Source organism: Tachysurus vachellii, chromosome 9 (genome assembly GCF_030014155.1).
Source record: "Tachysurus vachellii isolate PV-2020 chromosome 9, HZAU_Pvac_v1, whole genome shotgun sequence".
NCBI lineage: Eukaryota > Metazoa > Chordata > Actinopteri > Siluriformes > Bagridae > Tachysurus > Tachysurus vachellii.
Window position 1 is genome coordinate 2541420 of NC_083468.1, and position 22845 is coordinate 2564264.

The 22845-nt window shown below is 40.0% G+C and overlaps 2 protein-coding genes across 3 annotated transcripts in view; both read left to right on the forward strand.

Annotated features, from left to right (window-relative positions):
- The first annotated feature begins 543 nt into the window (after positions 1–543).
- Positions 544–19924, forward strand: dusp22a (dual specificity phosphatase 22a). The gene is made up of 7 exons (XM_060878820.1): positions 544–848; positions 1600–1633; positions 3159–3241; positions 3596–3645; positions 8144–8218; positions 8722–8893; positions 18341–19924. The coding sequence occupies exons 1-7, from the start codon at positions 828–830 to the stop codon at positions 18521–18523; spliced, it is 618 nt and encodes a 205-aa protein (XP_060734803.1). The 5' UTR covers positions 544–827; the 3' UTR covers positions 18524–19924.
- A 2468-nt stretch (positions 19925–22392) lies between these two features.
- The window catches only part of irf8 (interferon regulatory factor 8), a 7563-nt gene continuing 7110 nt past the window's right edge, over positions 22393–22845 (forward strand). For both annotated transcript variants that reach the window (XM_060878821.1, XM_060878822.1), the window contains exons 1-2: positions 22393–22548; positions 22650–22829. In XM_060878821.1, coding sequence (XP_060734804.1) covers positions 22662–22829 — 168 coding nt within the window. In that variant the 5' untranslated portion in view covers positions 22393–22548; positions 22650–22661. The remainder of the gene's footprint in view (positions 22549–22649; positions 22830–22845) is intronic.

The following is a 22845-nucleotide window of genomic DNA, read 5'->3' on the forward strand; positions in this document are numbered from 1 at the left end:
TATGATGAATGAGATGATGATGAAGAATGAGATGATGATGATGATGTATGCTGTATGATGATGCTGAATGAGATGATGATGAATGAGATGATGATGATGATGATGATGATGAATGAGATGATGAATGAGATGATGTATGATAATGATGATGATGATGATGAATGAAATGATGATGTATGATGATAATGAATGAGATGATGAATGAAATGATGATGATGATAATGAATGAGATGATGATGATGAACGAGATGATGATGATGATGTATGATGAATGAGATGATGTTGATGATGATGAATGAGATGATGATGATGAACGAGATGATGATGATGATGTATGATGAATGAGATGATGATGAAGAATGAGATGATGATGATGATGTATGCTGTATGATGATGCTGAATGAGATGATGATGAATGAGATGATGATGTATGATGATGATGATGAATCAGATGATGAATGAGATGATGATTATGTATGATAATCACTTTATGAGTGTAAAGAGTTAAAGTGATGTCCTGTTGTGATGTCACAGTTTATTTTAGTAAAAATCCGGAAGCGTTTCTTTATTGCAGCTCTACAAACATTTCACTCGTGTAATAGTGTGACTTTAAGAGGACTTTTCCGATCTGTGGAACATTAGGAACAACATTTAAAGTCGGAACTACAGCTTTTACAGTTGTTCCCTGTAGCCAAATATCCGTGAAGTCAAACCTAGAGCTTCTTTATAATGTGCTATGCTATGCTATGCTACATGCTATGCTAACTTCCATGGTCACCAGACATCGCAAATATCTCTTCATGTAAAACAAAACCTTCTCCAAAATCATGGGGAACGGAATGAACAAGGTACTTTTAACTCTTTAGTAAATAGTTGTAGGCGAAGTAAATAGTTGTAGTTATTTTGTTATAAAACGTCTGTTAGCTGTGTGGTAGTCGTAGTAGTAATTAGGCTACGGCTGCATTATAAACCACTAGCCGCTCCCTATATAAGTGCACTATGACGTCATGGCGAATACAGGCGCTGTAGTGCACTATGTAGGGGAAAACGAGGCATTTGGGACGTTACCGCAGTCTCGTGCCATGATAGTTTAGTAAAAGTAAAACGGCAGAGATTACATGTAGATTAACATTATTTTTCTTTCATAATAATTAGTTTGAATATTAATTTTTAAAAGTAATATTCTTTATTTTTAACTCATTATTATTACTATTTATTATTATTATTATTATTATTATTATTATTATTATTATTATTATTATTATTTATTTTAATTATTATAATAATTATTAATGTTATTATTATGATTGTTGTTGTTTTTATTATTATTATTATTACTATTGTTATTATTATTACTATTATTTTTATTTTTATTATTATTAATAATATTGTTATTATAATTTTTAAAATTATTTATATTATTTTTTATTTATTATTATTATTATTATTATTATTATTATTATTATTATTATTTTACAGATGTTTATACCACAGGTTGTTAATTCTGCTCTATAAAAATGCTTACATTTATTTAAAAAAAATTCCCATTAATAATTAAACAGGTATAAAATAACTAATTAATCCTTACTTTTTGCATAGGTTATTGATGGTCTCTATTTAGGAAATATACAAGGTAAGCAAAGGAGACACATTTTATGTATACAAAATAGAAATTTTTACGTTGTTGGAAAAGTTTTCATTCCAAGGTGAATATTAAGTAGGAAATATTGTGCATTTGATGGTCTTGATATCGTGTCCCGTCTCGTGTAAGTTAGTACCATCGATTCATATTTGAAAACATTTCAATGCTGTGGATAAAATGCACAGAATAATCCTTGTTTTCTGCCTTTATACGGACAGTACAGAGTAGAAATCATGTCAGCTCACACCATCTGACTTTTTGCTATTTATAGTTGTTCCTTCACTCGCCCTTCAGATGCTCTGCAGCACAGCACTTAAAAATAAACCACAGAAAACTGATCCACGGAAGCGAGACGTCGAATCAGTACTCGTGGCACAGTTACAGATCACAACGATAACATAACAACGGTCGACAAGATCGGATCGGAAGAAATCGTTAGAAATTTGATAAGCTTATACATGCTTTTTTAGTCTTACAGACAGTACTAACAGGAATAGAAAAATAAACCTGATCAGAAGGTTGTGTGTTCGAATCCCAGGTCAACCAAGTTGTCACTGCTGGGCCCCTGGTCATGGCTCAGTTGTATAAAATGAGATTAAATGTGAGTCACTCCGGATAAGGGCCTGGCTTATGTGAACCTGGGATTCAAACTCACAACCTTCTGCTCAGTAGTCCAACACCTTAACCACTAGGCTACCACATCCCACACACTCATGTTATAGCAGCTATAAACAGTTGTTCCTGCACCAGGCTCTTTATTCTCTCTTTAATTTAGAGAGAAGCTGACACCGAACATTCCTCCTATAAATGATAAATAATCATCTAGGGGGGCACAGTGGCTTAGTGGTTAGCACGTTCGCCTCACACCTCCAGGGTTGGGGGTTCGAGTCCCGCCTCCGCCTTGTGTATGTTTGCATGTTCTCCCCGTGCCTCGGGGGTTTCCTCCGGGTACTCCGGTTTCCTCCCCCGGTCCAAAGACATGCATGGTAGGTTGATTGGCATCTCTGGAAAATTGTCCGTAGTGAGTGAATGAGAGTGTGTGTGTGTGTGTGCCCTGCGATGGGTTGGCACTCCGTCCAGGGTGTATCCTGCCTTGATGCCCGATGACGCCTGAGATAGGCACAGGCTCCCCGTGACCCGAGGTAGTTCAGATAAGCGGTAGAAAATGAATGAATCATCTAGTGATTAATGGTTTACTCTATAACAATTTTAACTAGGTTGTTTACACAGTTTTAGCTAGGCTCATGTTTGTTATTTTGATATTAAATTTGATGAGCAGTTTACTCAGTGTAATAGTTAGCTGAATGTTAGTTAGCTTGCTTAGTTTTTATGTTTGAGGCTGTATATCTTTGTAGTTTACCGTCTATTTCAGCTCAGGTCCTGCTTCTGAATGTCTACTTTCTTAAAAAGTTGACTGAAAATAAATCAATAGAACACAAATGTTTTCTAGTCAATGACCGTCTTTATTTTTCTTTTATTCATTATAATATGTATTGTGTTTATTTTCCACCCACAGACTCAGAGAACCGGGAAAGTCTTTCTAAGCACGGTATCACTCACATCCTCTCTGTGTACAACAACCCTAAACCAGTACTAGAGGTAAAACTGTGTGAAGTTCTCACTCACATTTACATTTACTTTCCTCTTTCACCCAGAAAACTATCATCTGATCTAAAAATATACACCAATTTGGTGTTTAAGACAGATAAAGAGATGAATATGATCAAGACTGTGGTAAATTAATCAACGCATTATGACCAGCCAGAATCGAAAATATATCTAAAACTATTTAAAGTCCTGAAGAATACGTTGTACTTGCGTGTTTTCACCACACGAGGGCAGTCACGTCACGTGCATCTGTAAACTTGCCTGCGTTAAAATCGATGCACGCGCAGTCGTTAAAATGAATTAACCCGTTTTTTTGTTAAATCGATATGTTTCTTTTTTTCACAGGATATGACGTACCTTTGCATCCATGCAGCAGATGCTTCTAATCAAAATTTGTGAGTAATAAACACACACAAACACACACAAACACACATGCGCACACACACATACACACACATACACAAACACACATACACACACATACACAAACACACATACACACACAAACACACACACACACAAACACTCACACACACACATACACACATGCACACACGTACACACCGCTTATGCACATACACACACACACATACATACGCACATACACACACACACACACACACACACGCATACACACACGCACACACACACGTATACACACACATGCACACACACACACATATACACACACACACATACACACACGAACACACACGTACACACCACTTACGCACATACACACACACACACACACACACACACACACACACAAACACACACACATACACACACGCACATACATACACGCACATACACACACACACATACACACTCACACGCACACACACACACGCACACACACGTACACACCACTTACGCACATATACACACACACGCGCACACACACGCGCACACACGCACACGCACATGCACACACACGCACACACACGTACACACACGCACACACACATGTACACACCACTTACACGCACACACACACACACACATGCACACTAACACACACACACACGTATACACCACTTACGCGCGCACACACACACATGCACACCCGACTTATGCACACATACATGTACACAGCACTTACACACACACACACCACTTACGAACGCACACACACATACACACATGCACACACACACACAACTTACGCACACACACACACCCACACACATACACACACACACACACCACTTACACACACACACACATACACACACACTCACGCACACACACGCGTGCACACACACACACACAGAGTTTATCAGTATGCTCACACATCAGCGTTACTCAACATCATATCAGCACTCCATGTGTGCAGTAGATGATGATAGTGACGTGTTACACAATGTTCACTACACACGTGTCTTACTGACTGTTTCAAGAGGATGTACAGTGCGCAGGTCCATGTCAGCCATTACTGTACCAGTAAAAATAATAATAAGGGGTATTTATATCAATCAAATACCTGAGCTGACAGACACCTGTGATTGGTTAGTATCTCTCTGTGATTGACAGGAGAGAGAGCGCGAGATAGCCCCTCCCACTCACCCAGTCAGTCTGTATAAGATGAGTCTGCCAAATGCCATAAATGAATGAAATGAATGAATTCCATCATTCCCAGACTGCCCTCTAGTGGTCAGACTGGAGATGTATCTTAAATCTTCAGGTGTACGAAAGGTACGCAGGTGGTGTCGTTTCACATGGATACAGAACCACATTGCAGTTCAAAAGACAGTCATGATAGCAAATTACTGGCACGAGAGAAAGAAAAGGAAGAAAGAAATTTTAGCGTAACACAAGATCAATTTCCAGTGAAAACTGGAAATACACTTTTTTTTTCTTTGCTAAGAATTGTTTAAGCAGGGCTTGCGTTCATGAGCCACAGAGTGACGTCTGATTCCAGACCAATCGGCTCACAGCTCAGGGGAAGGCGAAAAGAATATTATAACAATGTTATTATAATTGGCTTGTGCTAGCTGGGATTGGGTTCCGTTGTCACGGTTACGGCTTTCACGCTTTGTCTGAAATGTTGTCAGATGCGTATAAGATCATTCCTTCACAGATTCACAGCCGGAGAAGATTTCAAACCGGTGCTGAGTGTGAGCTCCAAGCTAGGCTTAACCACACACACACATGCACGCACACACACGCACGCACGCACACGCACGCACGCACACACACACGCACACACACGCACGCACACAGAGGGCAGGTAGATGGAACTGGTTCCTGGTGTGTGACTCAGTGATCTCCAACCCCCTTCTTCCTGTCCAGATAATTATCTGTGATAACTTCAGACCTCCCCGTCTTAGTCACAGTCTATTGCAGGAGAAAAACTCTTTCTTCTAACTATTCGAAAGAACGAGTAGTAAAAAAAGAAAACGCCGGTTTCTAGCTGCTCTAACGTAAGCGTTAAGAGGTTTCAGTAAAGGATTTCTGCAATATTAAATATAATAATAAATAAATAAATATCACAGCTGTTGGTTGGTGAATTGCTGTAGTATTAAACACGGTGACGAATCCGCTTCATAACCCAACACGTGGTGGTTGATGTCCTACTACAGCACACCCCCAGTGAGGTTTATTTCTTATTTTATGCATTTCCATGACAGAACGCTGGTCTGAGTGAAGACTGTCCTGAACAGGGATTGGTGCTGCATGTCATCAGGGTTACTGAGGGGCTTTGGCCCACTGTTGCAATCTAGCAGGAGGAAGGAAGCCAGCAGTGGCTACCGAGCCTATTAAAAACCTTTCTGTCACAATCCCACAGATTTAAAAATAAGGATAACGGTCAGTTTGCTTATTTCATCAGCAGCCTTACGGTCGTTTTTTTCCTCTCTCTCTCACACGCACAGACACACACACACACACGCACACACGCACACACACACGCACATGCAGCTGAACTGAATGAAGCCTGTATTTATATGTGCAGTGCGGCAAATCAACGAAGAGCTTATAACACATATTCGTGTGATACACGATGAACACTCGGAGGTCAATTCTGACGAAAAGTTAAGGCGCTTTCGGAGCCCGAGGATCCAAAACGATCTGGAGACGCTCGAAGATTCTTCCTTTTTTTTTTTTTTTTTTTTTTTTTAACATTCTAAAAAAAAACAAAAAAAAAAACAAAAACAACAACAACAAAAATATATATATAAATATCAAGTGCAAAGGTTTGTGTTCTTATGCTACAGGTTTTTTTTTTACTTTTTATTATTTTTTTCAACCAGCAGCTTTTACATTTCACGTGTAAACTTTAAGGAATCGTCTGCTTTTAAAACTGCTGACAGATGCTTTATTTTTGGTCACACAGCAGTTGCTTCTAAAGTTTACTAAAAAAAAGTTTACTAAAGCTTAGAGCGATAGAGTCGTCGAACCAAAACTAATTCGTCGTCAAAATGCAACTAAAATAGAAAGGATTTCTGTGCGGATTATAAACCGCCGTATGTTAAACTGAAAAGGTGTTTGATTGTAGAACAGAGTATAAATATACAGCTGTATTTCTGTTCAGGCGAAGCAGAAAATTCTATAATTATACTTTATTTTTACTCAATAACGAGCAGGACGTGTCCTTGAGCTTTATTGTGTTTGACTAAAGCTTGTAACTCTTTTTCAGCTGAAAATATTCCGATTTCCGGTCCTTCACTCAATCTGAAAATCCTACTCAGAAAGGTCTTCGTTTTCTTTCTGAACTTGTTTCTATGGTTACAGAAAATTTTCAAAAAGGCGTAGATCGATGCCAGGCGTTTTTCCTGCTCCTGACTGAACCGGGTTGCGGGAAAAAGTTACAAGAAAAACAGAAACGAAGAAATATAATAAATTAGTCGATTATATTATGCGAATGTATAAAACTTCTACCAGCTAGCAGAGGAGGCACTGAAACACAAGCCAAAGCTTTAAAAAATAAAAACAACGAGTGGGAAAAAAAAAACTGGACAAAACAGAAGACTTGTCAGAGACACCTTAAAAATACTGAAACATTTTTATGTCTTTTTACCAGGACAAGACATTCAGCGCTGACGCAGTGCACGGACACATCGAGTTACATTTAAAATAAGACGCAACGTATCGCGTAATTTAGAAACCAACAGAAAAACAACCGAACGCGAACTTTTCCCCCAGGATCTGGAACGTTCTTGACTTATTTCCTGCTTTTAGTCTTTCAGCACTAATACTTCACTTTGCTTGAATGTGCATTTTCTTTTCTTTTCTTTTCTTTTCTTTTCTTTACTTATTTATTATTTATTTTTTTGCTTAGATTTGCTTTCATTTCAGACCGAGTGACCACACAGGAGAAAATCTGCAAATCCACCATCCATGGTGAAAAATTTCGAAATGCGTTTGTGCTGATGGTGTCTTTTAACGCAGCGACAGGGACATGTGTAGCTTAGTCGGATTGGGACATCGGGTCCTTTAAAGCACATCACTCGGCATGTGGTCTTTTGTTTTGCAACGCTGACGGATTTCTCAACATCACCTGAAGCGTCTAAGAGAATTTCACACTGGATTCATCATGACACGCTAGAGCATTATTACAGTACACACTCGTGCGACTCCGAGTGATTAATACAGCTTTATAAATATTAACATCTTGTAAAATCTGAGTATTGATTATACATAAGAGCTCCTGTACAAGAAAAGCTAGAATTAACTTCAATTGAATAGAGAATTACGCAATGTTTCTAAAGTGTAGAACCTTTTTTTTTTTTATGCAGTTGTAATAACAGAAATACAGTATGTTGAAAAAAATGACAGAAATCAGAAATACATACATTACGCATAAAGTGTTTTTTTTTTCCTTTTCTGTTTTTTTGATTAAAGGAATTCTGTGTAATTTCTGCATCATCACTATTTATTTTTTTTTTCCAGATTACAGCATTTTAAAGAGTGCATCCGCTTCATCCACGAGTGCCGGCTTAACGGAGGAGCGTGTCTGGTTCACTGGTGAGTCACTCGGTCGTTAATATTGATCATTGTTTTGAGTAAAATTAATGATTTTTACTTAGGAAAGTTTTGCAGTAGATGATGATGATGATGATGATGACGACGATGAAGAAACAGGGAAGCGCAGAACTCAGAAGTCGATTCAGAGTCAGATCAGTTTATGAAGCACCTGAAAGGAGGATATGAGTCACGGCTGTATAGTCTGTGATGAAACACTGATTATATAAACAGAACTATAAATAGAAAAGATTTTCCAGGTGAGTGTAATTTGGGACGTGGACCTCAGAGTACAGAGACGCATCTCGTCCTGTAAGTCCCCTGAGGTGAGGTTTACTGGAAGGATGATTTAGTCTTTTGCTTGCATGAACCTGCTCCTGTTTATACACTGTAGAGTCTTCACACTGAGATACACACAGAAAGGAAGTTTACCCTTTTCTATTTCTTTATGTGGGTTTGTGTCTGTGTTATGAGATGACTGTTATTGTGTATGTGACGTGTTTCAGCCTAGCCGGAGTGTCGCGCAGCACCACAATGGTGGTGGCCTACCTGATGACCGTCACCACCTACGACTGGGAGGAGTGTTTGTCTGCGGTTAAGGCTGTGAGATCGTTTGTGGGTCCTAACTCTGGGTTCCAGCAACAACTACAGCAGTTCCAGAGGACGCAAGTTTCAGAGGTATTTCCTGAACATCAGTATCTCCAAAATGTCACACAGCTAAGACAGTGAGTCTACTACAACAAGGAAGGTCTCCTCAGACTTTAGCTTCTGGGCACTGAGCCTCTCAGCCTTGAGCTTCTCAACCTGAAATTCCTCAGCCCTGAGCTTCTCAGCCTTAAACTCCTCAACCATCAGCTACTCAGCCTTGAGGTCCTTGGCCTTGATCTCCTCTTCCCTGAACTCTACAACCTTAAACTCGTCAGGCTTGGGCTCCTCAGCATTAATCTAGTCAGCCTTACATTCCTCAACCTTCAGCTCCTCAGCTTTAAACTCCTCAACCTTAAGCTCCTCAGCCTGGATCTCCTCTGCCCTGAGCTCTACAACCTTAAACTCCTTAGCCTTATGCTCCTCAGCCTTAAACTCCTTAGCCTTGATCTCCTCAGCCTTGAGCTCCTCAAACTTGACCTTTTCAACCTTCATCTCCTCAACCTTCATCTCCTCAGCCTTTAACTCCTCAACCTTGATCTCCTTAGCCTTTAACTCCTCAACCTTGATCTCCTCAGCCTTTAACTCCTCAACCTTGATCTCCTCAGCCTTTAACTCCTCAACCTTCATCTCCTCAGCCTTTAACTCCTCAACCTTGATCTCCTCAGCCTTTAACTCCTCAACCTTGATCTCCTCAGCCTTTAACTCCTCAACCTTCATCTCCTCAGCCTTTAACTCCTCAACCTTCATCTCCTCAGCCTTTAACTCCTCAACCTTGATCTCCTCAGCCTTTAACTCCTCAACCTTGATCTCCTCAGCCTTTAACTCCTCAACCTTCATCTCCTCAGCCTTTAACTCCTCAACCTTCATCTCCTCAGCCTTTAACTCCTCGACCTTGACCTCCTTAGCCTTTAACTCCTCGACCTTGACCTCCTTAGCCTTTAACTCCTCAACCTTCATCTCCTCAGCCTTTAACTCCTCAACCTTCATCTCCTCAGCCTTTAACTCCTCAACCTTCATCTCCTCAGCCTTTAACTCCTCAACCTTCATCTCCTCAGCCTTTAACTCCTCGACCTTGACCTCCCTAGCCTTGAGCTCCTCAGCTTTAACATTTAGAACATTTGTAACTGTAAATATTTCAGAAAATCATCCATGTCATCAGAGATTGTTCAGCGTGAATATCTTTAACAGCGACTTTTCCCATAACTATTGCTAATTTATTCAGGTACCACCTTAACATCTCTGTGTTGTGTCATCACTTAAAACTGTAACTCAACCTGAGGAAATTAAAAAAAAACAACTGAAGCAGATCTTCCTTTGGTTTCCTGCCAGATTGTCTGTCACCTCTGACTTAGACGTAGTGATGCAATCCGTACAACAGACTTGAAACAAGTCACGACTGGTGGAAGCTCAGCTGAGGCTTTGCTCTGGAGATAGTGTTTGTTTAAAGAAACATTAAATGTTAAAAGTCGACAGAATTCTGACTTATTTAATACCAAAAAAAGAAATCATTAGTTTGTACTGAATTAAAACATCGATTTAACCCCAGTGTGCTGGTGAAAAGGGTTAAAGCAGTTCCAGTTCACACTAATGTGCTCCTTCCAACACGTTTCTATAGTAACAGCTCATTTGCATGAATTCGTACAGTAGACGTGTCGCGCAATCTGATCGAAAAACCGTACGTCGAAACGTGACGTTTCCTATTTAACACTTAAGTAAGGAGTCTCCGGTGCTGCCGCTTTTTAACAGTCGTAAACAGTCGTGGTTTCTGTCTTATGACAATCTGCGATTCTTTTCATCTGTAATATTTCAAGTCGGAGAAAAATACAAAAAAACGCTGAAGAGGATCGTTTATCGCTACAAGAGGAACGCGTTTCGTCGGCCTTCTGTGAAATTAAACGTAATTATAAACAGATAAAATGTACAGTGTGTCGTCGTTTAATAGAGTTACAATTCAAAAATATTAACGGTGCATTTGATGTGGTATAAGAGAAATAAATTTCTTCATCACAGCACTCGGTTGTTGATTATTTTCCTAGAATATCATGCCTCCAGGAGGGCACAGTGGCTTAGTGGTTAGCACGTTCGCCTCACACCTCCAGGGTTGGGGGTTCGATTCCCGCCTCCGCCTTGTGTGTGTGGAGTTTGCATGTTCTCCCCGTGCCTTGGGGGTTTCCTCCGGGTACTCCGGTTTCCTCCCCCGGTCCATGCATGGTAGGTTGACATGCATGGTAGGTTGATTGGCATCTCTGGAAAATTGTCCGTAGTGAGTGAATGAGTGTGTGTGTGTGTGTGCCCTGTGATGGGTTGGCACTCCGACCAGGGTGTATCCTGCCTCGATGCCCGATGACGCCTGAGATAGGCACAGGCTCCCCGTGACCCGAGGTAGTTCAGATAAGTGGTAGAAGATGAATGAGTGAGTGAATCATGCCTCCAAATATTTTACTGCTCCAGTAATAAACCTAGTATCCTCTTTCTAATGAAAAATCATTGGGTAAATTTGGAAAAAAAAAGCAGTAATAAAATAAAAAAATCTATCCAGTCAAAAACAAGGCATGAGTAAAATATAATAATGTGTATACAGAATAGAAATATGTTTTTTCTAGAAGCAAACAATGATTCAAGGAATTTTTTTTTATGTTTTTTTTTTCTACATTTTTTTTACCAGATATTTCTGATTATATAACATTAGAGAAGTTGTGCTAATGAGCCAAGCAATTGAGAATCATGATGCAGAATCGTTTGCACTGTGACATTTGCACCTTTTTTTTTTTTTTAATACTTTGGTGTTGTTTAAGCGAGTTCGCACGTTAGGTGTGTGAACAGCCGTGTGAGAGATGGTTTTCCTGTTATTGGGGATGTGTTGTTTGTTCTTAGCTACCGAGATGTGACAGCATACGGGGTGCCATTACTTTGCAGCGGGTGCGAAGCGCTGCAGGGGGTGTTGGGCTCGCTCGAGTGAGTAAGGGGAACTCAAGGGGACTTGCTCAAATTGCATTAACTCAGTGTTGCTCATCACGTGGATGTTATTACAGCTAGCCGCTTGCAACATTCTGAAATATGTTTTTTCTTTGGACATTATTATCTTCTCTATAATTCGGATGTCTAGGGTTTTTTTTTTTTTTTTTTATTTTCTTTTTTAAGGAAGTGGTACATCTTGAAACGGGATTTATTATTTATTTATTTAATTATTATTATTATTATTATATATTTTTTTTACAAGTTTTCCTTGTTATTAAAATAGCAGTGGAAAAAAATATCATCAGGCACAATGTAGAAAAGATCGCAACCCATTTAAAACTTTGTTGTTGTTGTATTTCCCTCAAACTCCAATCAACCCCTTAAGCCTCACAGCAAAGCTCAGAACAGCTTTCCATGCTTTGAGTCATATTTCCTATCAGTTATCTGTCCGGACTCGTGTGAGGGTTTGGTCGCCCGAGATACAAGCTGTACAAAGCGCTAAGTGTAATTACGAAACCTTTCAGTTTGTTACACACGTGTTAAACCGAGCAACATGACAGACTGATGTGAACCCAGTGCCCGTGCACTCAACCTCATAAAGCAGTAAAATAGAAACGTGTAGAGCTCTAAAAGATTCTGAAAGAACTATTAATGTAAAACCTATAACAAATAAAACCTGTTTTAATCACCAGAACAAAAAAGATGTTTCACTCTCACTACTTTAGCTTTCTCTAGAAAGTTAAAATGAGTGGAAATATAACTGCTGTGATTCAGCAGCTCTGTTCTGTCTGATTCATGGAAAAGATCTCATTTGAACGAACCAGAGATAAACAGAAAAGCATTAAACACTTTTTAACACTTTTTCTGTGTTTTTTGTTGTTTATCATTAGTGTAAAGAAACGTCTGATGTTGTGTCTGTGAGTCTGATCTAAAGTGAGTCAGGACTCTGTCGTTCTTTCAGCGTGTTTTAGACGTGTGTTTTTCCCTCTGTTGATGATCTTACACTGAATTTTAGTGTTGAAGATAAATCTGAGCTGCTTTTTAGATGAACAAACACTCGGAGCATCTCAGAGAACAGAAATGGGTTCGATATCAACATTTACTCTGCAGATACAAACATCTGTGTGGAGAAAAATAGCTGTTTCTATGAATCTATCACCGCTAGTATTGTAGAGAAAAACAGAAATACTGATAAAACTCCACAGATTCACTCCACTTCAAGTCCTGAGTGTCTACTTTCATATGAGCTTCATATTAACACCACTGTGGAGTGAGACATGATAAAGACACTCAATCATCACTTTTGTCCTCTGGGGAATAAAATTGTCACGATTTTAGGCAAAAAAGATTTTATCACAATATCTGCATTATTCATTCATTCATTCATCTTCTACCACTTATCCGAACTACCTCGGGTCACGGGGAGCCTGTGCCTATCTCAGGCGTCATCGGGCATCAAGGCAGGATACACCCTGGACGGAGTGCCAACCCATCACAGGGCACACACACACTCTCATTCACTCACGCACTCACACACTACGGACAATTTTCCAGAGATGCCAATCAACCTACCATGCGTTGGACCGGGGGAGGAAACCGGAGTACCCGGAGGAAACCCCCGAGGCGCGGGGAGAACATGCAAACTCCACACACACAAGGCGGAGGCGGGAATCGAACCCCCAACCCTGGAGGTGTGAGGCGAACGTGCTAACCACTAAGCCACCGTGCCCCCCTGGTGTGCATTATTTCTGATGTTATTTCAATTTATCTGATTATCAGATCGGACGCTACTGACATCAACGTTAACAATATCTCATGTAACTGCTGCTATAATACTGCGTTCATTCCAGTATTTCTGCACACGCAATATTGTTGAATATACAGTTACTACGCTGGTCGGCGCTGTTTCTGTTTCTTGTCTTTTGTGTGTTGTCTTTTGTGTATTGTCTTGTATTTTCTTGTAGGGTCTTTTGTCCATGTCTGTCTTGTCCTGCACTGTCTTGTCTGTCTTGTCCTGCACTGTTTGCACCAGGTTGCACAGTCGCACTTTATGTGGCTAACTTACTGTCCTTAGCTCTGTCTTTGTTTTATGTAGCATCATGGTCCTGTAGAAACGTCTCATTTCACTGTGTACTGCAACAGCTATATAGGGTTAAAATAACAATAAAAGCTTCTTGACTTGCGCTCATACAGTCACATAAACTCCTCTGTCTCGAAGATGTTGGAAAAGCTCCAGCTTTATGTCTGACCTTTACACGTCGCTCACACCGGAGACTCCTATAATTGTCTTAACATCTCCTGACAGAAAACATCACTATAACAACGATTATATCACTTTTATTTTTTAAATCCGAATATGCGGGAACGAGCTGTTACTATAGAAACGTATTAGCATTGATAGAGATTTGCGATGTAGACGTATTATCCTCTATGCTCGTTACAGATTGAACGAGGACATTTCTTAAACCTGAACTTTACCGAAGACCAAAATAACAAGGTCAGAATCTTAAATATTCTAGAATCTCTAATCTCTAATCTGCTTCATTCAACACGAGCCAACGATCCTAAACATGGTACTTTGTGACTTCAGATGTTTAGCACAGCTATAGATTTATTTACCCGAGGAACAGGGACTGCTTTTCAAACGCTGCATGTAAAGGTCACTGCTTGTTTATTTTCCTCTTGTTCTCAGTGAGAGTTGTAGTTTTTTTTCCTTCTCAAGGTAGCCGGAGGAGAACTGAAACCCAGAACACTGTCTCGGGACCATAAAAGGCATTTACACGAGCATGAGCGTTGAAACCAGCGCTGACCGACGACCCTAAAGCTTATCTGTAATAGATTTATCGACATGTTCAGATTTACAATCATTTCTCATTATAAATCATTAACAGTGAACAGTTATGTTTGTACTCGGCGCTAAACTTTTCTCTTGTGCAATTCCTTTTTGTTTCATTATTAACATGCTAATAAAAAATGCGACATCATAACTCTAATTACGACGGCATTTTAAAGACGGCGTTTTATCATCGTATCGTATCGATATCTCGTTCGTTAGCTGCGTCAAAACTACAGAACGTAACGTCCAAGCCGCAGCTGTTCGTCTTTGTGATACTTTGGCAAGTCTGTAGATATTTTCACTTCTTGTTCACTTCGTGGGGATTCCACCTCTGCTTTCCTTTTCAACCTCTGACATACTACTTCAAGTAAATCGAGCGGCTGAGTCGTCTAGTCTTCCGATTTCTCTCGCGAGAACGCCTTACATACTTTTACCATAAAACTCTTTAAAAATAAAAAATATTTAGACGGTTCCTGTATTTAATTTTTCAGGACAGTGTTTACAATAAGAGATTTTTTCAATTATGAATTTCTTCTGATTTGTATGTTCCATATGAACTGTTTCTGTGTCTCTGTCTGTAGAGATCAATTATTTCTGTGTCATCTAAAGGATATTATTAAATAAGCAGTTAGTCAGTTGATATTTGCCTGACATTCAAGAGCAATCATGTGTTTTTAATTTATTTATTTTTTTTAAATTTCAACATTACAACATATTATCTGCAGATCGTGGGTCGAGACGCATTGTGTGACATCGTTACAACACACATTCATCCAAATCTCTCTTATAATCATGAGTACAGCTCTCATAGAAAGTCAATACGTGTGTGTGTCTGTGTGTGTGTGTCTTTACTAGTAGGAGTTGTACAAGAAGAATGGTGTGTTTGTGATTTGAGAAAAAAAAAAGAAGGAAAAAACAACAACTCTGTGTTTGAAAAAAGCCACAGCAAAATCAAGCTGTGGCAGTTCCAAAAAAAACCCCTGTAAGCTAAAGTGTACTTCTCGCTAATTCTGATTGGTCGAGCAGCATTCCAATAGTGTATGTAAAGGTGTGTGTATTTCCTGTATTTTCCTCGTATGTGTTTGTACATGTTAAATTTTATTTCTTAGTTCGAAACGGTTACTACAGTAGAGTTTTAGACATGGAAAACCATACTGTACATCCTGTAGGATATGACATTTGTAATTAAACTACGAACGATGGTCAGATGAAGGGACGCCGATTCGTTTAGAGACGCTAAAAGGGACGCTTTTAGCGGGAACGTAAAACTAGCTAGCTGACATGCTGTTAGTGGGTGTGGCTCCTTTTTAATCCATTGTTAGACATCTAATATTACCAAAATATTACCTCATTGTCTGGTTTGATATAAAATATTTCCAAGAATTGACAACAAAATCATGATCTACTTACATATTCATTTAATAAAGATAAATGCTCCGTTCCACCACCAGTCCGAATGATTTTTCATTCATTCATTCATCTTCTACCGCTTATCCGAACTACCTCGGGTCACGGGGAGCCTGTGCCTATCTCAGGCGTCATCGGGCATCAAGGCAGGATACACCCTGGACGGAGTGCCAACCCATCGCAGGGCACACACACACACACACTCTCATTCACTCACGCAATCACACACTAGGGACAATTTTTCCAGAGATGCCAATCAACCTACCATGCATGTCTTTGGACCGGGGGAGGAAACCGGAGTACCCGGAGGAAACCCCCGAGGCACGGGGAGAACATGCAAACTCCACACACACAAGGTGGAGGCGGGAATTGAACCCCCAACCCTGGAGGTGTGAGGCAAACATGCTAACCACTAAGCCACCGTGCCCAGTGCTGGAGTCATGAACTGAAAAAGGGATGATACTTTTATTTAATTTTGAAAAAAGAATCCAGTGAATAAAATTCTTAAAAAAACAAACAAAAAAACCCTGAAGATTCAAAGCAGACAATAAAATAAATGATCGGTTTGAAGTTCTGTTTTAAACATAGCTTTCATTTCTCAGGTAAATCTATTGTGATCGATATTCTATTCATACTCAGATGTCCCTGCCTTATTTTATTTCTTTATTTCATTCAGACACTTTTCATTGTTTCTTTTATTCTTTTTGCCGTAAGCTCTTTATCGACGCAGAAACTCTATAGATTTACGACATTATAAAGCACTGAAAATGAAAGACAGCCTAAGAGAAGAAAGAACTGGTTAAACCGGCTAAAAGTTTTCGGAAAGCATGCTGGCTGCATTAGTGCATTTTTTTCACCGTCCGGGAAGGAATACTTGCCTGGAAAGCTGCAGGAAGTCTGTCCTCCCTCTTTGTTCTGCCCCAGTCACACCGATCTCAGGGGATTCCCAGTCAGTCCCGGTCTTTCACCTCTGGCTAATTACGACACCTTAAAATAACGCACAGCATAATCCACAGACAGACCGTGGAAGAGCATGACTTAATAAATAACTAGTCTCATTTGAACCGGTAAATGTGGATAAAGCTCATTACTAGTTTCCCAACAGCTCCAAAAAAAAAAAAAGTAGCTCTTTATAACTGACTGTACTGGATTTTACAGCTTGTAATAATAAACAGCTCCGGTTTATCAAAGAATTCATTCAAGCATGGACTCCATAAGACCTTTGACGATGTGCTGTGGTATCGTGCACCAGTACATACTTTAGGTCCTGTTTGTTCAGGGAATTTGAACACTAGAGCTCTTTGTCAAGTTCCTTAAATTATTCCTGAATTTTTTTTTACGGTGAACCCAGCTGCCATGACAGATGTACTTGGTCTGCAGAAATGTTTAAGAAGGTGTCAAAGTTACATACGTAAATGTCGAGACTTGAGGTTTCCCAGAAGAACATTACCCAGAGCATCATACAGTACTATCTCCTCCATATTGTACTATATCCTCCTTCCGACCTCCTTCCATTGCTCCATGGTCCAGTTCTGATGCTCAAATGCTAATTTTCGGTGGTGTACAGGTGTACGGGGTTCAGCGTGGTCACTCTGACCGACCGCTCTGCAGATACACAGCTCCACATGCCGCGAGCGCTCTGTGTCTCTTGACTCCTTTCTATCAGAGCCAGCATACGGTTTTTCAGCAATTTTTCTGCAGTAGCTCTTCTGTTGGATCGGACCTATTGGTCTTTACTCACCACAAGCAATGAGCCTCGCTCATGACAAAGCACTTTTGGTAGATAGTAACTACTTTATACCAGAAACACTGCACAGGACTTTTAGTTTTGGAGATGCTCTGATCCAATTGTCTATCACAGATTCTCAGATACCCTTAGCTCATTTTCCTTCCTTCCCACACATCATCTTCAAGAACTGACTCTCTCTCTCTCTCTCTCTCTCTCTCTCTCTACCATGTCAGTGGTGTTTACTCCTTTTACAGTGAAACTATTTCTGTGCACTTTTATAAGGAAATCACCTCATATGTTTTTCTGAGAACCTCCGAGAAGCCTCCATTGTTTTTTTTTAGAGTTTTTGGCTGTCCCTTTTTTTCCATATGTATCTTCTTCTAAAAGTATGACTGTGCATGCCTCGGTTGATATTTTTTAAACATGACATCATAAGGAGCTATTGAGTAAATTGTTAATGATGTCTACATTTACTTCAGGAATATATATATATATATAGCATTGTTAGCTCTTACTCTTTCATTCCTCCTTCCTCTCCCTTCATCAGTATCGTGGATGGCTCCGGACCAGCTACAGGCCGAGTCCGTTTAAAGAGCAAGAGCAGGTTTCGTCTTTACTCGTCCTCTACGCAGAGCAGCAGGCGCAGGAACGACAGAGACGAGAACATCAGGACTGGATGAACCAGGCATCTGGAGTGTACGGTCTGCCTTACAGTCGCTGTAATAGATGAAAGATCTCTGTACCGGCTATAAATACCAAGAGTACCATTCTCTAAACGACTGCTGTTTAACACCTGTAGAACAACATACCATAAGCTTAACAGAGTTCAGCAATATCACTTTCACTGCCCTTAGTTAAGACTTTTAGATTGGATTATGTCTGAATTAGAAGCCCAGCCAAACCCCTGAATGTGTCATCACTACACTTCCAGTCAGCACAAGTGAAAAGGCTGTTGTGGATATTGTGAGCACACTGAATCACTCTTTCTTAGGAAAGCTCGCTACGATGAGGTCTACATTCATTACTTTTTTTTTTAATAATAATAATTCTGCTCAGAATGCCCAGCCACTGCAGATAAGTTGGGATTTTATAATAAAACCTGATTAGGTTAGTGGCAAGGTTTTACATTTCAACTTAATGGATGGATGGATGGATGGATGGATGGATGTATAAAAACTGATTAGAATACTGGACAAGTTTTATCCAGTCTTATGTCTCCAAATTAATTATTGAGTATTGTATCTCACACACCCACAGTTTGAATTATTATTATTTTTTCTTCATAAAACAGTCAAATTGACCACCCGCTAGACAAATTATAATCTTTTTTTTTTGTTGTTGTTTGTTTTTCTTTTCTATTATTTATTATTTACTTAGTGGTTAGCACGTTCGCCTCACACCTCCAGGGTTGGGGGTTCGATTCCTGCCTCCGCCTTGTGTGTGTGGAGTTTGCATGTTCTCCCCGTGCCTCGGGGGTTTCCTCCGGGTACTCCGGTTTCCTCCCCCGGTCCAAAGACATGCATGGTAGGTTGATTGGCATCTCTGGAAAATTGTCCGTAGTGTGTGATTGTGTGAGTGAATGAGAGTGTGTGTGTGTGTGCCCTGCGATGGGTTGGCACTCCGTCCAGGGTGTATCCTGCCTTGATGCCCGATGACGCCTGAGATAAGCACAGGCTCCCCGTGACCCGAGGTAGTTCGGATAAGCGGTAGAAGATGAATGAATGAAAGATATACTTTTCTGCTGGCCATGCTTTAATTATTATTTATTTATTTATCAATTAAATAAAAGTGATCAGATTCCCCATCCATGTGATTTATTATATATTTTTTTTAAAAGTTGTATTTTTCTTTTTTATTTCTTTTTTTTTTTTTTTTTTTATGGGATGGTGTCAGATTGCACCATCCACCACACAAGAAGCTAAAAAATGCTAATTTTTTGATTGCATTGTGTGTACACAGATGTCGATTCAGTGTAAATTTATTCATCCAACCTAAACTCATTGTTTTAAGCGATGCCTAATCGAGCTGTAGTCCACTGTAAATGACCTAGAATATTCAACTGTGTAAAACTTTATACTGTGCAAAATCTGTTATTAAACACTATTCATTAAACAATACTACTGATTAAGGTAGAATGTGTTTTTTTTTATTGAATAAAGAATTTTTATTTAACGGGTCCAGCTTCCCAACACAAGGCCCCTGTACATAAGAGCATCATCAGTTCAGAGACAGGCAGAAACCTCAACCTGTGCTCACATCCTGAAACAGGCCGAGAACATGTGATGTTCACTTTCCAAGATCCGCTTTTCATGGTTTCCAGATGATGCTTCCTTGGCGCAGGTTAGACGACCTCAGGTTGGCATGAAACATTTAACCGTTACAAGGCGTAATCTCTCAGTTGTGGTGTAATGTAGTGAAGAAAATTAAGATCGAACACCATCTTACAGATAAGAGCAGACGTGTATTTATTATGAAGTTATTCTAAATCTCATTGCCAGGTTAAAACAACTGTGTTGATAATTTTTCATTAAATAAAGGAAGCAATGTGTGCAGGGATCTAATTAAAAACTATTTCATAAGAGATCCATTAACATGACTACAGACCCTACATGTGCAATAACATTGTAGTGTCCACGATCTTATCCACTCATTGTTCTGTTTACATTGCACTGTTGCTCTTTACTATTTCTCTATCCAGTCTTCTAAGTTATATTTTTACAGTTATAGTTTTTATATATAGGCTTTTTTCTAGTTCTAAGTAATCCTAAGGAAGCAGTCCAACTCTGGATCCAGCTCGACCAGGATAAAGTGCTTTCCGCAAATGAATGAAGGAACTGTTATATCAGATGGTGGAACTTTTTTTTTTTGTTGCTAGCTAGAAAATATAAGGTTGCATGTGATCAGAAAACCATTTGAAATGTGGTGGCATAATAAGTAATAAATAAGTACGTAAATAAATTGGTGATGATGTGACATAATTCAATTCAAATTTATTTGTATAGCGCTTTTAACAATTGACGTTGTCAGGGATGTGGTAGCTCAGTGGCTAAGGTGTTGGACTACTGATCGGAAGGTCATGGGTTCGTACCCCAGGACCAAGTTGCCACTGCTGGGCCCCTGAGCAAGGCCCTTAACCCTCAGTTGTAAGTCACTCTGGATAAGGGTGTCTGCTAAATGCCATAAATGACTCAAAGCAGCTTTACAAAACAAACAAAAGGTTAATAATAATAATAAAAAAAATCAAGATTAATGTTTGATATATTTAAATGAGTTTATATTTATCCCCAATGAGCAAGTCTGAGGTAACTGAGCTCACTGTGGGGAGGAAAAACTCCCTTGGATGGTAGAGGAAGAAACCTTGAGAAGAACCAAAAGTGAACCTCATCCTCATTTGGGTGACACTGAAGGGTGTGATTATAAATATACAGTCTGACAAATGTTGTATTGATGAGGAGGTTGTTGTCCTCAAAGACCACATGGAGGTAGTGCGACTGCATCAAAGCTCCAAGGCCCTAGTTTTGATCCTGAACTGAGCTTCTGGTCTTGTGTAAAGCTTCTCCCACTTCTTCGTGGATTTCTGTGTTCTCTGGGTTTCTCCCACCTTGACATGAAAAAGAAAGTGTGCACGATGCTCTGTGACAGAATGGAGTCCCATCCAAGTTGTGCTCCTGCCTCACATTCAGCGTTCCAGAGCTAAGCTCACGATCCACTGAGTGAGAAAGTGAACGAACGAACGCATGAAAAATAAATAGAATTCATTTTACCCTTCACTCAGTTGCAATAATTGACATTTGTCATATATTAATGTAGAATGGGGGGCACGGTGGCTTAGTGGTTAGCACGTTCGCCTCACACCTCCAGGGTCGGAGTTCGATTCCCGCCTCCGCCTTGTGTGTGTGGAGTTTGCATGTTCTCCCCGTGCCTCTGGGGTTTCCTCCGGGTACTCCGGTTTCCTCCCCCGGTCCAAAGACATGCATGGTAGGTTGATTGGCATCTCTGGAAAATTGTCCGTAGTGTGTGAGTGAATGAGTGTGTGTGTGCCCTGCGATGGGTTGGCACTCCGTCCAGGGTGTATCCTGCCTTGATGCCCGATGATGCCTGAGATAGGCACAGGCTCCCTGTGACCCGAGGTAGTTCGGATAAGCGGTAGAAGATGAGTGAGTGAGAGTGAGTAATGTAGAATGTAATGTAATGCATAATAATGAAGTGTTTGAAAGTTTGCATACCCTACAGCAACAAGACATTATGTCAGGAAGTGACATGAACTTGTCTTCACGTGTGTGTATTATAATGTGGTCCAGTCTGTCCAGTTCTTTAGTGATTACTGACCATTGACTTGAACAACAAACATGGAGATAGACATAGGAGAAGAAACACTCGCGCGTGTTTTTAAATCACAGAAACTTTTGGTGATGGTTATATAACAGACTGTACGCCAGCCTGTAAAATCCCTTTTCCATGGAAATAGCAGCCCACCACCGAGGCCGATTTCTCGGAAACTACATAGCTTCGAAGAACCCAGGTCTTCCTCTGAAATAGACGCGTCACAGCGCCGCGTCTTTGATTGGACGCGTGGGCGTTTGGGGAGGTGGCTACTCGTTCATTCACACAAAATAACCCGAAAGACTTTTGTCAGTATTAAATCACAGAGTGGTCGAGCTTTGGGATATTATCTTCTAAACAGCGAGTGAAACTTCTTACTTTTCCTTCTGACTTTTCTTTCTTCAGCAGTTCACAGGGGTGAATAAATAAAAGGTAAAGTGTCTGTAAGAGACGTCACTACGCATGCATGTGGGTTTAAATCTAATGCTGCTGAATCATGTGTGTATTGTGTTGTGTTGTATCTTGATTGACAGACTGAGTGCAAGATGAATCCAGGAGGACGGAGACTGAAGCAGTGGCTCATAGAGCAGATTAACAGTAATATTTATTCAGGTTTGTTGTGGGAAGATGAAGCTCACACCATGTTTCGCATCCCATGGAAACACGCCGGGAAACAGGACTATAACCAAGAGGTGGATGCTTCCATCTTCAAAGTAGGCACATCAGATT

Excerpts from the sequence above, each read along its gene's own strand:
- dusp22a (XM_060878820.1), top strand. The coding sequence starts at position 828 with ATGGGGAACGGAATGAACAAG. Across the intron at positions 3,242-3,595 it reads ACCCTAAACCAGTACTAGAG|GATATGACGTACCTTTGCAT; the intron begins GTAAAACTGTGT and ends TTTTTTTCACAG. Across the intron at positions 8,894-18,340 it reads AGAGGACGCAAGTTTCAGAG|TATCGTGGATGGCTCCGGAC; the intron begins GTATTTCCTGAA and ends TCCCTTCATCAG.